This window comes from Schistocerca nitens, chromosome 12 (genome assembly GCF_023898315.1).
Source record: "Schistocerca nitens isolate TAMUIC-IGC-003100 chromosome 12, iqSchNite1.1, whole genome shotgun sequence".
NCBI lineage: Eukaryota > Metazoa > Arthropoda > Insecta > Orthoptera > Acrididae > Schistocerca > Schistocerca nitens.
Genome location: NC_064625.1, coordinates 25,199,819 through 25,217,997, shown reverse-complemented (window position 1 = coordinate 25,217,997; position 18,179 = coordinate 25,199,819). Strand labels below are relative to the sequence as shown.

At 37.1% G+C, this 18,179-nt stretch overlaps 1 protein-coding gene across 1 annotated transcript in view; it reads left to right on the top strand.

Moving 5' to 3' along the window:
* The window catches only part of LOC126215362 (eukaryotic translation initiation factor 4B-like), a 49,978-nt gene extending 35,419 nt beyond the window's left edge, over positions 1-14,559 (top strand). Inside the window, exons 8-10 of the mRNA XM_049942053.1 lie at positions 2,474-2,591; positions 11,436-11,517; positions 13,490-14,559. Coding sequence (XP_049798010.1) covers positions 2,474-2,591; positions 11,436-11,517; positions 13,490-13,561 — 272 coding nt within the window. The 3' untranslated portion in view covers positions 13,562-14,559. The remainder of the gene's footprint in view (positions 1-2,473; positions 2,592-11,435; positions 11,518-13,489) is intronic.
* The last annotated feature ends 3,620 nt before the right edge of the window (positions 14,560-18,179 follow it).

Genomic DNA, 18,179 nt, shown 5'->3' with positions numbered 1-18,179 from the left:
TACTGCTTATGTTAATGTTTCTTGTGCTTATTTACTCTGCAGCTATCATGATGTATCCTTTATTTCCCATCGGTGTCAGGTGTGCAAATGAAAGTATCATGGTAGTATTCATTTAGATAATGCTGTCCTGCATGATACATGACAATAATTGCCAAAAGGTGCTAATGAATTAATTATAAACGTGGTATTGGTGTTTGTACTAATACATTTATGTAAAATTTTTGGCTTTTTGTGCCCCAGCTCCACCAATTTTTTTTAGATGTTTTTGTTTCCTCTCAATTCACTGTTGTTTCATGACCTTATAGTTTTCTCTTGTTAAAAAAAAAAAATTCAGGGCAGAATCCCTGACAAGTACTTACGCTCACAAGGCAAAATTTTTCATTGCTGCTCCTGGACACACACACACACACACACACACACACACACACACACACACACACACACATGCAAGATTAGCTTTCAGAACTAATAGTTTCCCTGCTTGGAATGGTGGTTGGAGGTTAAAAAGGAAGTATGGATCACTCAGGTGCACATGTTCTCTCTTGTTACTCCTTTGTATGATTACTTTCATTACTGTCAATCCAAAGTCAATTGTCACTGTACAAGGTGTGATCAGAAAGTAACAGTAATTTTTGTTCTTCTTTAAGAATCTTTATTTATCATCAACTTTTTCCTCTTCGAAGTAATCACCCTCAGATATAATACATTTGTACAAGAGCTTTTTCCAATCTCAGAAGCACTTCTTTCACTCAATTTTTGTTATGGTGCTTAGCTTCTTCAACAATCCTGTTTTTATGTTATCAAAGATGCCAAAATGATGTATCTTTACATTTCTCTTCAGCCTAGGGAATAGAAAGAAGTTGCGGGTGGTCATGTACAATGAATACAGTGACTGAGGCAACATAAGTTATCTTTTGCCAAAAAATCCTGAACAAGCATTGAGGTGAGTGGGAGAGTTATCATGTGCCATTTCCATGAGTGCTTTTGCCACAATTCTGAAGGTTTTCTTCAGATTGCTTCACACAAATGGCAAATAACTTCAAGTAGTATTCCTTATTGACCATACAGCAATAAAGCACAAACTCATGATGTACATCGTAACTGAAAAAAAAAAACTGTGAGAAGGATCTACAATGTGATCGAACTTGTTGAATTATTTATTTATTTTATTCTTCCAGGCAGTTTCCATTGGGACGATTTGGCCTTGGTTTCTGTGTCACACCTGTACACCCATATTTGGTCACTCGTTATAACTTTCTTTAGAAGTTCTGACTTCGTTCAGCAATTTGTGAGTGATGTTACCATGATGTCATATATAATTATTGAAATTCAGCAGTTTCAGAACAAACTTTACTGCTACATATTTTGTGCCCAAAACGTCTGGAAATCTGGAAAAATTGCTCGGCATGAGCCAAAGGATAGGCCGATATCATAAGCAACCTCTGTAATGGTGATTTTTTTTTTCCAAAACCATTTTTTTAATTACTTCCACATTGTTGCCAGTAATTGATGGGCTAGGGCGTACATCATCTCCATTATCATCTCGACCCTCTTTGAAACTTTTTCATCCCTTGTAAACTCTTGTCTTGTAGTAGATTTGCCAAAAGCCACAATCCGCATTACGAATGCAGAGCTGTTCTTTATGCCATTTTTCAAGCCCAATTTAATGCAAATTACGTGATCCATATTTTTCAAAAGCAAATATTCAGCGATTACTCAACCTTTTCGACTCAACAATAAACTGAATATTCAAAACAGCTGAAAATGCACACACACATAAGGAACGTGTGTATCAACAAGACAAAAAAATTGATAGTATAAAGCTTCCTGTTACTTTTTGTCAACACCTGTACACACAAAGTGTTACTTCCATAATTTCAACATACTCCGATTATACGTGAGTTGCCAAATCCCTAAAGTAACTCCAATGTATCAAAAATTGAGATTTCATTGCAGTCTCTTTTCATTTTTGTGATAAGACATGTTGCAGCTCCATGTTCCTAGAAGCCAAATTGTAATGGATAATCTGTTTGAAAACCAGGTACAGAAATGAAGTGAACTTCTCATCTTCTCTTTCAGAATTTGTCATATGACCTAGATCAATGATTTGCTCTTGTGATCACTTTCTTTCTTTTTTTAGTTGGATTCTTTGTTGAGACTTTAACAATAATATCACAGAAGCAGAGTAAAATTATGTACTGAACCTACCTAAATCCAGTATGCTCTTTGAAAACTTGGTGGCAACACCATTTTGTTCAGAATGTCTTAATGTAAACTTTTAAATATTGCTTTGGAATTATCTTTTTAATTAATAAGAGTCTTAAGATTCAGTTTAGACATTCCTTTCATTAGCTTAAGACTGAAAGCATGCCAGCTTTTTTACGCTCTCATCAAACTTCAGAAAAGTGAGTTGATGAAAAGTGTGCAGTCCACCAGTATTATTTGCTACTGTAGTTTACACTCTGTCTTACAGATGACCGTGATGAAAGACCCAGAACGGGAGGTTCGACCCCCGCCCCTCGCAGTGACGGAGCCTACATTCCTCCTCGAGGACGGACTGAAATGCGATCTCCTTCTCGGGAGCAGGAGAGGTAAGTCAGAGGAGTCTGATCGTGTTGAAATATTGCTGCATTTGTGATGTTTGTTGTATGAGTATCTCCACCATTCAGTACCACTGCCCTCCTCAGCTTCCATCCTGTATCCACCCCTTCAAAATAAAATCCATACACCCCTACTGATTTATCAGGCTTTTGCAAGTAAAATTTTGAAATATTAATGTAATAGAAATTTGTGTGTGCAAACCACAAACAAAATTGATAATAGTGGCCAACCACTCGCTTGAAACTGAACAATGAGCCGCACATAAGCAAGCATAACACATTAGAAAATCACATTAGCTACTAGTATTACCAGCTGCTCAAAATGTAGTGTAACTAAACGTTCATCTGCAAGTCAGTAGATGCCGTCCCTTATATATGTTTAAAAAATTTAAATGTTATAGGGTGTCCAGTAAAGGAGTCCCTTTTAAATTTAAGTATCTAAAAACGGTTAGGATTTTCCATGTTATTAGGTTTTGCATGACCATCAGATATTTCTGAAATTTGGTGTGAACATTCACACATATCCCCAGTGAGCAGTGGTAAAGTTTTACTTTTGCTAATATAATACTTCAGGGATGTAGGCATTTGTTTGGCTCCATAGCGTAACTGTCGAAAGTACACCATGAGATTTTGGCTACTCTTCAGATAGAATATTTCTGGCAATATTTTCTTGAAAGAAGCAAAACATCTTTCACAACTTTTTGTGCTTTCTTTAGCAAAACGATTTCATGGGGAATTTTCATTTGGATAATTTGAAGTAAAGTCAGCTGAAAAAATGAACAGCTGGAGAAAAGTTAATTTTAGTCTCTCTTAAAAACAGTCTTGATCACGGTTTATTTATAAGACATTGTTCACTGCCACTCTCATAATGTATTCAAAAGTAATTAATGTTAGTCTCTTATATATCCGGAAGTAATTGCAGAATAAACCTGAAACTTTGAATGTAATAACTTAACCAATATAAAGTAATGTAAAATGTAAAATTTAATTCTCCAACTGCTTTCCTATGGTTTACAAGTAAGGGGCAAAGTTGACGATTTTCATAAAAACTCCAGAAATTGCTGTTTTTAGCCACATTTACATAAAGTGTCCTATGATCTCTTTTAAACTGTTTTCATTACAAATTCCACCTTGTAAATTATGTAAAAAATTGGATTTGGCTGTGAAATGTAAGCATATAAATCCCTTAAAAATAGTGACAAGATGAAATGCATTTAAAATACGACCATATTCCACTGGTCCAAATCCAACATATTTTATTACATTCTACATTTTTAGTATTCTCATATTTTATTACATTCTACATTTTTAGTATTCTCATGTTTTATTACATTCTACATTTTTAGTCCCCCCATGAACCATGGACCTTGCCGTTGGTGGGGAGGCTTGCGTGCCTCAGCGATACAGATGGCCATACCGTAGGTGCAACCACAACGGAGGGGCATCTGTTGAGAGGCCAGACAAACATGTGGTTCCTGAAGAGGGGCAGCAGCCTTTTCAGTAGTTGCAGGGGCAACAGTCTGGATGATTGTCTGATCTGGCCTTGTAACATTAACCAAAACGGCCATGCTGTGCTGGTACTGCAAACGGCTGAAAGCAAGGGGAAACTACAGCCGTAATTTTTCCCGAGGACATGCAGCTCTACTGTATGATTAAATGATGATGGCGTCCTCTTGGGTAAAATATTCCGGAGGTAAAATAGTCCCCCATTCGGATCTCCGGGCGGGGACTACACAAGAGGACGTCGTTATCAGGAGAAAGAAAACTGGCGTTCTACGGATCGGAGCGTGGAATGTCAGATCACTTAATCGGGCAGGTAGGTTAGAAAATTTAAAAAGGGAAATGGATAGGTTAAAGTTAGATATAGTGGGAATTAGTGAAGTTCGGTGGCAGGAGGAACAAGACTTTTGGTCAGGTGATTACAGGGTTATAAATACAAAATCAAATAGGGGTAATGCAGGAGTAGGTTTAATAATGAATAAAAGAATAGGAGTGCGGGTTAGCTACTACAAACAGCATAGTGAACGCATTATTGTGGCCAAGATAGACACAAAGCCCATGCCTACTACAGTAGTACAAGTTTATATGCCAACTAGCTCTGCAGATGATGAAGAAATAGATGAAATGTATGACGAGATAAAAGAAATTATTCAGGTAGTGAAGGGAGACGAAAATTTAATAGTCATGGGTGACTGGAATTCGAGTGTAGGAAAAGGGAGAGAAGGAAACATAGTAGGTGAATATGGATTGGGGGGAAGGAATGAAAGAGGAAGCCGCCTTGTAGAATTTTGCACAGAGCATAACTTAATCATAGCTAACACTTGGTTCAAGAATCATGAAAGGAGGCTGTATACATGGAAGAAGCCTGGAGATACTGACAGGTTTCAGATAGATTATATAATGGTAAGACAGAGATTTAGGAACCAGGTTTTAAATTGTAAGACATTTCCAGGGGCAGATGTGGATTCTGACCACAATCTATTGGTTATGAACTGCAGATTGAAACTGAAGAAACTGCAAAAAGGTGGGAATTTAAGGAGATGGGATCTGGATAAACTGAAAGAACCAGAGGTTGTAGAGAGTTTCAGGGAGAGCATAAGGGAACAATTGACAGGAATGGGGGAAAGAAATACAGTAGAAGAAGAATGGGTAGCTCTGAGGGATGAAGTGGTGAAGGCAGCAGACGATCAAGTAGGTAAAAAGACGAGGGCTAATAGAAATCCTTGGGTAACAGAAGAAATATTGAATTTAATTGATGAAAGGAGAAAATATAAAAATGCAGTAAATGAAGCAGGCAAAAAGGAATACAAACGTCTCAAAAATGAAATCGACAGGAAGTGCAAAATGGCTAAGCAGGGATGGCTAGAGGACAAATGTAAGGATGTAGAGGCTTGTCTCACTAGGGGTAAGATAGATACTGCCTACAGGAAAATTAAAGAGACCTTTGGAGAGAAGAGAACCACTTGTATGAATATCAAGAGCTCAGATGGAAACCCAGTTCTAAGCAAAGAAGGGAAGGCAGAAAGGTGGAAGGAGTATATAGAGGGTTTATACAAGGGAGATGTACTTGAGGAAAATATTATGGAAATGGAAGAGGATGTAGATGAAGATGAAATGGGAGATAAGATACTGCGTGAAGAGTTTGACAGAGCACTGAAAGACCTGAGTCGAAACAAGGCCCCGGGAGTAGACAACATTCCATTAGAACTACTGACGGCCTCGGGAGAGCCAGTCCTGACAAAACTCTACCATCTGGTGAGCAAGATGTATGAGACAGGCGAAATACCCTCAGACTTCAAGAAGAATATAATAATTCCAATCCCAAAGAAAGCAGGTGTTGACAGATGTGAAAATTACCGAACTATCAGTTTAATAAGTCACAGCTGCAAAATACTAACGCGAATTCTTTACAGACGAATGGAAAAACTGGTAGAAGCGGACCTCGGGGAAGATCAGTTTGGATTCCGTAGAAATGTTGGAACACGCGAGGCAATACTGACCTTACGACTTATCTTGGAAGAAAGATTAAGAAAAGGCAAACCTACGTTTCTGGCATTTGTAGACTTAGAGAAAGCTTTTGACAATGTTGACTGGAATACTCTCTTTCAAATTCTGAAGGTGGCAGGGGTAAAATACAGGGAGCGAAAGGCTATTTACAATTTGTACAGAAACCAGATGGCAGTTATAAGAGTCGAGGGGCATGAAAGGGAAGCAGTGGTTGGGAAAGGAGTGAGACAGGGTTGTAGCCTCTCCCCGATGTTATTCAATCTGTATATTGAGCAAGCAGTAAAGGAAACAAAAGAAAAATTCGGAGTAGGTATTAAAATTCATGGAGAAGAAGTAAAAACTTTGAGGTTCGCCGATGACATTGTAATTCTGTCAGAGACAGCAAAGGACTTGGAAGAGCAGTTGAACGGAATGGACAGTGTCTTGAAAGGAGGATATAAGATGAACATCAACAAAAGCAAAACGAGGATAATGGAATGTAGTCAAATTAAGTCGGGTGATGCTGAGGGAATTAGGTTAGGAAATGAGACACTTAAAGTAGTAAAGGAGTTTTGCTATTTAGGTAGTAAAATAACCGATGATGGTCGAAGTAGAGAGGATATAAAATGTAGACTGGCAATGGCAAGGAAATCGTTTCTGAAGAAGAGAACTTTGTTAACATCGAGTATAGATTTAGGTGTCAGGAAGTCGTTTCTGAAAGTATTTGTATGGAGTGTAGCCATGTATGGAAGTGAAACATGGACGATAACCAGTTTGGACAAGAATCGAATAGAAGCTTTCGAAATGTGGTGCTACAGAAGAATGCTGAAGATAAGGTGGGTATATCACGTAACTAATGAGGAGGTATTGAATAGGATTGGGGAGAAGAGAAGCTTGTGGCACAACTTGACTAGAAGAAGGGATCGGTTGGTAGGACATGTTTTGAGGCATCAAGGGATCACAAATTTAGCATTGGAGGGCAGCGTGGAGGGTAAAAATCGTAGAGGGAGACCAAGAGATCAATACACTAAGCAGATTCAGAAGGATGTAGGTTGCAGTAGGTACTGGGAGATGAAGAAGCTTGCACAGGATAGAGTAGCATGGAGAGCTGCATCAAACCAGTCTCAGGACTGAAGACCACAACAACAACAACAACATTTTTAGTACTCTCTAGAGAAAGTATTATTGAAGGTCCTGATGATGATGATGATGATGATGATGATGATGAAGTGTCAAAGAACTTAAAAAACTTCTTTAAAAATTTTAGTATAATCCATGATGTTCGTGCAGGAACTTTCTCCAAAATCCAGCCACTTGGTGTTGAATGGCCTAGTAGATGAGTGCAACAAATAGTAAGTTTTTTTGTGAAAGCTGTAAGAATTGTATACTGAAGTTCGAAAAGCTGCCAACAGATTGCAATAGGTGGTGCCATCTCAGAGGTATTAGTTCCACTGTTGAAACATGTAAGGTGATTAACATACTGAAGGAAGTGCTGGAAATTATGTATTCCAGTGAATGTGTTTTTATGGTACTGGAATACCACAAGCAACCAGATTCTCATCATGATAGATAATCGGGAATTTGATGTTGGCTGTGTCTGATTCCCAAATGAAGCAGACTTCCAACTGAATGAGTCGTGAGTAAACAAAACTGGCATTTTCAGAGTTCCAAAAATCCATATTTGTGAGATTCAAAGCCACTATATTCTCCCAAACTTATTGTTTGGGCTGTGGTATGCAGCAGAGGCATTAATGGTTCGTGTTTTTTCCCCCCATGCGAGAAACAATCACTAGTGAACATTATGTTGCAATTTTGGAACAGCTTTTCTGCCACTAGCATTTGAGGATTGCCCATGCACAAGTGAGTGTGGTGTAACCATTGTCTGTACAAATGTGCCCTTGGTAACTGCATCTCCATCGAATCTGACTAAAAAGTTAGTGGTTGAAAATAGCCTGTTGGCAACAAAGTAGTCTACACCAGATTTACAGTTCAAACACTTTAGTTGTACTTAGATATTGAATGAACCACTGTTTATGGCCATTTCTTGATCTACATCTATGTACATACTCTGCAAGTCACCGTATGGTGCATAGTGGAGGGTGCCCTATACCACTACTGATCGTTTCTTCCTGTTCCACTCACAGATAGTGAGGGGAAAATGACTGTCTATATGCCTCCGTGTGGGGCCCTAATTTCTCATATTTTATCTTTGTGGTTCTTACGCAAAATGTATGTTGTTGCAATAGGATTGTTTTGTAGCCAGCTTCAAATGTCAGTTTTCAAAATTTTCTGAATAGCGTTCCTCGAAAAGAACATTACTGTCCCTCCGGGGCTTTCCATTTTAGTTCTCAAAGCATCTCCATAACTCTTTTGTGTTGTTCAAATGTACCTGTAGTGTGTCTCATACACACAAACAGGCGCAACTTCCACACACGTCTGCAGTCTCAGAGAGCAGCTAGTTTCAACTGTCTTGAGACTGCAGGTGTGTGTGTGTGTGTGTGTGTGTGTGTGTGTGTGCGTGCGTGCGTGCGTGCGTGCCTGCCTGCGCACGCGTTTGTATATGTGTGTGTGTCTACTGTTGGTGAAGGCCTTAATGGCCGAAAGCTATGATTGTGTGAATATTTTTATTGTGCCTATCGCGACTCAGCATCTCCACTATATGGTGAGTAACAACTTTCCTTCTCTCGTATTGTTACATTCCATTCTGTGTACTTTATGCACAGATAAGCAGCTAGCCACACACAACACTCAGTTAATGTCATATCGTGTGGTTAATAGTGCAGTAATGTAGCACTGAAGTGACACTTAAGTTCACACGTTGCAAACAAATATCTGTCACAGTCACTGACTAAAGTTCTTAAACAACTGTCCTTGAAGTCTGACAGTTACATGAATATGAAAATCATGTGCACATTAAGTAACCAGTGGCAGTAACACTTTCATAGTCCACATTCATTAACTATTGTATAGATGAAAATAATTAAGTCTACAGTCATTCGTTAAAACAGTCTCTAAATTACTAAATGAACTTCTGAACATGAAATTTAGATAAAGCGTGGTAAATTTATTATTTGCACTAACTTGTCTGCAGTTGCAGATGATGTTCCCTTCAAACTCATAGCGAACTGAACTAAAATGGCTTCCAGAATGTTTCTTATATAGATTTACAATAATTGGATGTAGCTTTAGTGGTAGTTTTTTGACTAAGTTTACACAAATTACCACTAAAGATTTATAGTTTTGAGTGATTAAATAATGGAAGATGATTTGTTTTTATGGGGATTTTAAGGTAGGATAATAATTTCTGCTGAACTATGCTGGTTAGTTCGCCTAAATATGGAATTCTGTTTCAGTAACAAAGTTTTTACTGACGAACCTAATTACTCTGAAACTGAATGAGTGAAAATATTGCTAACGTGTTTTTGTCATTAGCTGTATAAATGCTGTCATTATTTACATACCTTTTTTATCTACCATGTCAGGAAGTTAGTAATGGAATACATGTTTTCATGTGAACAATGATAATGAGGTTTTCAATTAGCATAGTTTCGTGGGTAAACTAGTACCATTAACGAATCTTAAATAACAAGAGGATAATAAAGTTAATTTGGATACACCCTGAGTCAGTATTCGAGATTTTAGGCACTGTGTTCATTCCATATAAAGTATCATATTGAAAATATTCATGAAAAAATAATAATTTTGGAGAGAAGAAAAACATAAAAGATGGAAGGAATACACCTGCTTTGTTAAAAATGGTTCATGCAAGATGGGGCCAGACCACAACAAACCAAGCAGGTGTTTTGCATTCTTGGTGAATATTTTGGGAATAGAGTAATTGCATTTGATTATTGCAAATTTACTGGTGCAGGGATGGATTGGCCTCCATATTTGCTCAATCTGACTCCTAGTTACTATTTTTGTGGGACACATTGAAAGACACTGTTACCAGAACCATCCCACCACACTGGATGAGATGGAATTGGTGATGTGTGTGGCATCTGGAACAATTTCCGTAGAGACACTACAGGATGTGATGGCAAATTTCATTGTGTGCACGACCTCAATACTGCAAAAGGTGGACGTTTTGAACAGATTTTTATGTGACGGCAAAGACTGCTTGTATAGGAAGAGCTTAATTGTGCATTTTGATACTGTAAGAGCTGCACAGTGTACAGCACGATCTCTTGGGGTACTTTTCGAACTGTTTCAATACTTCAGTATAAAATTTGTACAGTTTTCCCAATAAACAATACCTATGTAGCACTCATATATTGACATTAGTTTTTGAGGTATTTCATTTTGAAATTGCAGCTTGTCTGTTTGTGCCTTCCAAACAGCGCCTACCTGTGCCAAATCACAGAGAAAGTCATTTGGAAGAAGAGCAAAGAAATTTCTGTTCTTGGGTGTGGACTTAAAAAGACCTGTATTCTTCTGGTACTTCAGTCTGAACTGAAACAGCCATTAGCACATACTGTGTTAAATTACCAATTGGAATATAGAATGTGTTTTATCAATCTTCAATTACAATAATAAAGAGTTGTTAACAATGCAGAACTAGGCTGTTAGGAGTTGAGCATATTATTTAACACAGTATGAAAATGCACTGTTGATAATTTTAATTTGTCGAGTACATCTGCGCCATCGGTAACTTTGAAGATAAAAATAAGTGCGCTTTCCTGCCTAATGGAGGAGATACAGTACTTCATAATTTCAAAAAGTTGACTACAGTGCAAGAGATGAAGAACAGCAGCACATATGCAAACACCACACAAAATACTTACATAAATATGTGGATTTGACAATAAGGATGAATTCTTGAAACACATCATGCTAAACAAGAAAAAATATATAGCTAGTGCAGTGTTTCATTATCCCACAGGTGCTAGTTACAGGCTTTCCAAAAACATAGATTACGATGTATGAAATTAAGTCACACATTTCTACTTCCCAGGCAGTTATCAGTTCAGGTTACGTCAGTGCATAACATATTACAAATTTTATGTAACTGTTTGTAAATAATAAAAATGTCCCTGATGCCAATTACATAATACATTGTACATAAAGTGCAAAAATCAAAGGGGGGCCGTATACATAACTTTCACCACTTAAATGTTATTTCCCACATTTTACATTTTCCTTCATTGTTGTAATGACCCTTGAAAAGTGTAAAAGCAGGGTTTCGCTGCATGTGCTAAACTTTCTAGCAGTTTTGGTTTAAAGGTGGTGTTTTTCATTGGCATTTTACCAATGGAACGTGGTGGCGTTTGTTATATTTCTGTGGCATTCATGTTAATGTTTAACAGAATTGTGTACTCTGTATATAAACACACAAAACTTTGTTTTCAGGGTACCGGTACGTAGCAGGGACAGAGATAGCAGCCAGGAAGAAAGTGCGCGAATGCCCAAATACCACGAGGAAGAGACACCGGTGAGTTCTCTTTGTACTAAAAGTTGTAATCTTTACACATTTTGATTTTTTAATGGAGTCAAGAGTCAGTCAAAACATAATAATGGGTAGCTTTTTCCAAATGTACGACACTTAAGTGGACCTGTTTCCTGACATATTTGCTAATAATGAGAATGATTGTGATACAGTGTCTGGACAGCTTTAACATGTGATGTTTTTGTAAGTTAGGGTACTGTTAGTAGTATGAACACAAATTGATTGATTGTGTGAAGTGAAGTGTTACGAACAGTTGTCTACTGCCTGTGGTTACAGTGACGTCTGGGAAGCATGTTAAAGAATACATTTTCATGGTGTGCTTTAGTCGGGAAGAAGTTAAAACATTGATTTTAATCCGTGCTGTTCTGCCGTCAATGCAAATATGACAAATTTTCATATAAGAAGATATAAATAACAGTGAGAATGGCACTGTAGGTTTCCATGTGGGGCTGTACTCTGTTTCCATGACAAGTTGACATTCCATAAGCTGTCAGGGTACTCAGCAGTGTAATTATTGTCTAGCATGTGCTGAAAATGACAGAATAGTTTTAAGCAACTTGTCAAGTTTCGTTTCATACTTTTTTTGGAATTATGAGAAAATGGAAAGACGGGGAAACCACACAAACAGGCAAGTGCAAAATATATCATTAGAAAGGACAGGAGGAGGAAGTGTGTGTGTGTGTGTGTGTGTGTGTGTGTGTGTGTGTGTGTGTGTGTGTCAATGTTTTGAGGCAGGTTGAAGGTGGTCTTTGATTTATGGAGTGTCACTGGTAGTGAAACTTCAGTTTTCAAATACAATACAGAATATGAATGATAAAAGTTTGTGATTACATGCAACTGGCCTAAAATGTAATCTGAAAAAGGATAGTGTCTCAAGAAGAGAAGGCTATTAACCTTACTGTTAGGAATGAGAATGGGATGAAACATGATTGAAAATTAATTATAGTATTAAGTATATATCTGTCTCTATGCAAATGGCCCAGATATCTATGAGGAAGGGTTATTTGGTAAGGTGTCAACATCCAGTGTGAGCTGAACAAAACACCAACATAAATGAAAGATTAGCAAGTAAATCTTAATGTGGAGAAATATAATGTGCACTCCAAGGAATGTACAAATGTTGTCCATGTTGAAATAATTCTCAGGAGTATGGAATCTGTATCAGGATTGACAAATAGGAGCATGACAGTGTTAAGTTGGTTCGACTGCTGAGGTACATATAGGTTAAAGATCTCAGGTAAGGTAACAAACTGCACGTACATGATGAAAGATGATTTACCTTTCAAAAATCACTGCAAAAGAACTTCAGGTCCAGGATTTCATTGTGAAATTTAGAGAATCTTCAGCCACCTCCATATCACTCCGATGGAAATTGAAAATCAGACTGTTTGCACTCGCATCTGTGAATGCAGCATTTACATAAAGAAAGTAAAATGTATCTACACTACACTCCAATACTAATTTGCAGAATTAGAAGTGGCAAAGGATTGAACAAAACAAACAGTAGTGTGGATGATGACCGTTTGTTAAAGTTTGGCTGCATAAACAGTGTACAGTGATCGTTTGGTTAATTATTGATTTGAAAGTTAGAAGCAAATGTTGTTTCAAAATAAAATTGTCATGTGAGACAGTTGAAGTAGTATTGCACAGTTTGTCACCTTAAGTGTCATACAAAAGTTAAGTTTTGCATTACTGTCCAGCAAGTCACATTTGATAGGTACAGTCATTTCTTGTATAATCGTGGTTACTTTTTTGCAACTCTACAAAATATACCTATTGTTAATACTGGTCTTCCTTCATCTGATCCAGTTACTCTCTCTCATGAACCCAATCCTTTTGTTTTTGCCTTTGTTTCTCTTAACTAACAAAATTCAGTAGCATAAACACCATCTCATTCATTTTTCCCCAGTAACTACTGTGTATTGGTTATGTGTGTCTATTTTGTGACGTCTTTCAGAGCTTCACGGCATCAAACAAGTTTGCTTATCTGCCGAGTGAAGATGACCCGCAGGCGGCAGGGTCCGACTAGGATGCGGCTTTGTCAACTTCCCGCCAGTCCTCTCCTCTGTTTCTGCAGTAGCTGATACGAAAATTGTAATTTCTTCCAAGTACTCCGTGCACCTTTCAGAATGTTTTTTTGTTATTACATGGAATTGTTTGTAAAGTATATGCCCTCTCTCTTTTATTTTATTTGCTGATGTGTGATAGAGTGGAATGTGGTTTATCAGAGTATATTTCCAAGCATTGTCAGGTGAGCTTTTTGTGCTCAAGTGGTGTTACAGATTTACCAAAATTATAACTGATTAAACATTCTTTCTTATCACCACCCTGGCCCTGTGGGCTGGGGAATGTTGCAGCAGTTTTGCTGATACTATTTTCTCATTCCTGCGAAACCAGACTGACAGTAAATCCGCAGTTCAGCAGCATTAACTTTGGTCTGTGTGAGTGCGCGTGTGTTTGTGTGTATGTATATAATAGCGGTTTCCGTGCAGCTGCTTTTTTCGTTGTGGGGAGATTGTTTCTCTCTTTCGATGGCATGCTGCTACTGCATGGTATACTAATATTCTGTGCACTTGTATTTGATAATAAGAGAATTTTCTAAGCCATTATGATTGTACCATTGCTACTGAAAATATGTCTGCAGATTGGAATAGCCCAAACTAGAAATCAGTATCATGTGAAATAGTTCAAATTGTGTATTATTATTGTTTCATTCAGTCAGTTTGTGTCAGACTAAAATGTACATGCTTTTTATGATATTGCTGTTGTGCCTCAATCAAAATTGTGCAGCCACATAAATTGTGGCACGAGTGTATATTGGGCAGTGTTTTGTATAATTTAGGAATAATATTTGTGTCATTTATTTTTAAGTCTTTTTCACAGTTCTATATAAATTTTAGTGCATATTTGAGAAAGACAATTAAGTGATATGCTGCCATACACTTGGTACTCTGTATGTAATGAAACTGTTATCACACTTTTCTCTGTAACAGTTTGTTTTAACAGCAATAAATTTCCAAAACCATATCATGTGTGATAAGTTTGATTTTTATATGATATGCAGAGGTGTTCAACGTAAATGTAGTGTTCTGAGATAGTCAGTTGAGGTATACAGGAAAACCTTTCTTGCAAATCTGTGAGAACCCAAAAATTTTTCCATTAAATAGTTTTGCTCAGGAGTAACCAGAATCTGAAGAAGTGGAATGTTTTTAACTCATTTAAGCTTTCTATAATTGCAGTAACATTTGTGTTGGAAACTAAAATTTAACTTGGAATGATTCAGTAAGTTTTTCTTTTCAATTACCAAATATCATCTTGAGACCAAGAAAGAAGACTATTCAAATTGTTATTTTTGTGCAAGTAATGACACTGGATGAAAGGAGAGCATAAGTTGAGGAAAATAATAGTTTGCTCTTCTTCCTTCCAACATACTGCATAATTGTCACTCCAGTTGGTTGATACTAATTCAAGGACTGAGGAAAAATAGCTGCTAAACATCTCTAGTCTTTCCAAAATCACAAGAGGTGAATCGTCGCCCTCACTGCTATCACCACACTAATTTATTTCAGGCTGTTCCTTCACAAGACCATCACAGAGTCCACTAACATGTATCTGGATAGTTGTGAGATATCGTGTGAAGCAGTCCTTACCTGCTAAAACGTCTTGGTGTCTTTGAATCCTTCTGTAAGGAGTACAGATGTTGACTCACAGCATTCCAGGTAGCAGTGAATGTGTACATAGTCTGTAAATTGTAATTCTTGAGGCAGGCATTTGTTTGTGTATATGTTTGTACTGTAGCTCAACAGAGGATTTATTCCCAAAACTATAAAGCTTTTCCCTCCATCGTGTGTGCCATTCAACAACTAAATGCTTTATTTGGCAAATGGTTTCCTTCAGATATTAACAATCCTGAGAGATTAGGTTATCTTTGGCTGTTTGCTGCTACTGTTTGTCAGTAATAAGAGCATTTTTTTCTAGTACCTAAACTAAGTAATCTTGTAAAAAGATTCTACAGACATTTGAGTCATAAGGTAAGTAAATTATGAGATAGCATCTTAAAAAGTCCTGGTTTTTTAAAAATGTTTGAATTATTATTATTACTAATGTCAATTTCTCATTTTTGTCAAAACTGAAAATTTTGGGCTGGTGGTGTAACTTTCAATTATGAATGTTCACCCCCCTACCCCACACCCCAAGCCTTTTTTCCCCCCAAAGAGGATCCTTTAGCTACAATTTAACATTTTAATAAACAGTGAAATAAGATATTGAAAACAAAATTCAAGTGTGGAATGAGATTTTCACTTTGCAGCGGAGTGTGCGCTGATATGAAACTTCCTGGCAGATTAAAACTGTGTGCCGGACTGAGACTCGAACTTGGGACCTTTGCCTTTTGCAGGCAAGTGCTCTACCAACTGAGCTACCCAAGCACGACTCACGCCCCGTCCTCACAGCTTTACTTTCCCAGTACCTCGTCTTCTAACTTCCACTTGCCCGCGAAAGGCAAAGGTCTCGAGTTCGAGTCTCGGTCTGGCACACAGTTTTAATCTGCCAGGAGGTTTCAGAATTAAAGTGTGGTTTTTAAATTTTAAAAATAAGAAAAAACTATTTTTTTATTGTTGCAAATTCTAACAACCATTTTATAATGAAGTAAAACGAACATGATTTGGCATGTTTGGATTTCGAGAAAATACCTGGGATGTCAGAGGAGGAGACCATATTGCGTCACATGGTGAAGTGGAAATTTCGATAGAAGTTGCTACTTACCAAAAATAAATATTAAATCAATTCATATGATCCATAAATCAACTTGACACCAATCTGTCTTCCAGTATTTGAAAGATTTTCTTGAAAAGTTTTCCTTGTTCCATTAAGAAATTGGTATTTTAATTATAAATGCAGTATGTGAACCAGGTGTATAAAGTGCTTCAGTCAGTTGTGCTGATAAATCCATGGGTTCTAGTGAAGTGTTGTCAGTGAATTTGATAGAATGGAGTTCAACTTTATTATTTATCAATTATAGCTGCTCATTATTTAAGAATCGTATTAAGGGCAGTGGCCATATTTCAAATTTTCTCAAAAATTGGTTTTAATTCGCAAATTGTTTTATGTTTACACCTTAAAAGTGAAATTCTGTTGAAAGTAGTGTTCATCAAAAAATGTCATATTGCCACTGTAATTTCACTGGGACTTTGCAAAGCACTCGTTAAATCTGGTAACTTTTTAAATATGATTACGTCAGTTGGGTTTTAGTGTATCAAATAATCTAACTCATAATCTTGTTTGTGTCCCAAGGTATGAGTTTACTTACTTTTTACATCATGTATGTTTTTAAGGAATTTGATGGAAGAGCAGTCATTAATCTCTAATACAAAAATGTCCCAGCATTTCTTTCAGTTCTTGGGTGAATTATGTTAACCATATTTAGATAAAATGTTTCCCTTTGAGCTCCTTTGGGAAGTTTGACCCTTCTCTAGTTCTGTTTTAGCAACTAGTACATTTTCTTTCAGTGGTACTAAAATACATTAGCATCCTGGCAAATTGTTGCAATGTGTAACTCATGAGCTTGGGTAAGTCACACATTAGTGGAGGAATTCTACTTATAAGACTTACATGTAAAACATTAGCCTGCACTATGTAAATTGTTCTGGAATGACGATCAATAACATGGCCTGTATCAGCTTGACGGTTTGTCACTTTGGAGACAGTAGTGGGTGTTTAATTCCATTCCATGAGAGACCAAACAAGACAAGGAAAAATAACTTTCTTTCTTATACTACCCTGTTCTCCAAGTATGACCCACTCAGATTTTTAATGTACAGTATTTATTTAACTTAAGGCATCCCCCATTTTTAAGAGGTTCCTCAAAAAAAATTTACTCTTGTAGCATATTGTGACTGATTAAAATTACAGATTGCTATTGATACAAAAGTACCTTAAGACCTGTGTGAAAAAAATTCTAAATTTATGATAGTTATTGATTGTATTTTAGTAATACAAGGAGGAACAAACAAAAAGAAATTGTTTGCTTAAGTTTTTATCTCCACAGCCCTGTTTGTAGATATCTAAGCCAGTAGTCCATGGTATCAGTACTTTTTTTAATCATCACTATTGTCTTTATTTGTAAGCCTAATGTAATTCTTCCTTCGTATTGCATCCATGGCATTCGATATGCAGCACTTTCGAATCCCATCACTGTAGAGTCAGTTGAGGTTCTTTTTCATCATAGTGATTTAAAATTTTGTTCCAATGGCCCAGCATTCATATTGAGGGTTTCTTTAACTTCCTTCTGGAGTGAAGGCATGGTATTTTTCAGTCTGTTCACAACATTAATTACTTAAAGTTATGAGGGCATGTCACCAGGAATTATTGCCAGATCTGCGTTGTTGTTTGATATCTGAACCTTTACTTCCTGGATGAGGTTTCCCCTGAAAGAAGCCAGAAACAACGTCTTTGTTCTGAACATCCAAAGAGTCTCTCGAGGATTAGCCTGACAAAGAATTGAAGTCAAATTAATTGATGTGATATATATGAGAGCTGCTTTCCATTTCACTTATTCTTTTATCAAATACTTTGAAGCTCCAGTGCTCAGATGGCAGAAATTGAAAACTCTGAATCCTTGGTCAAATAACATGGTTACTTCAGCATTT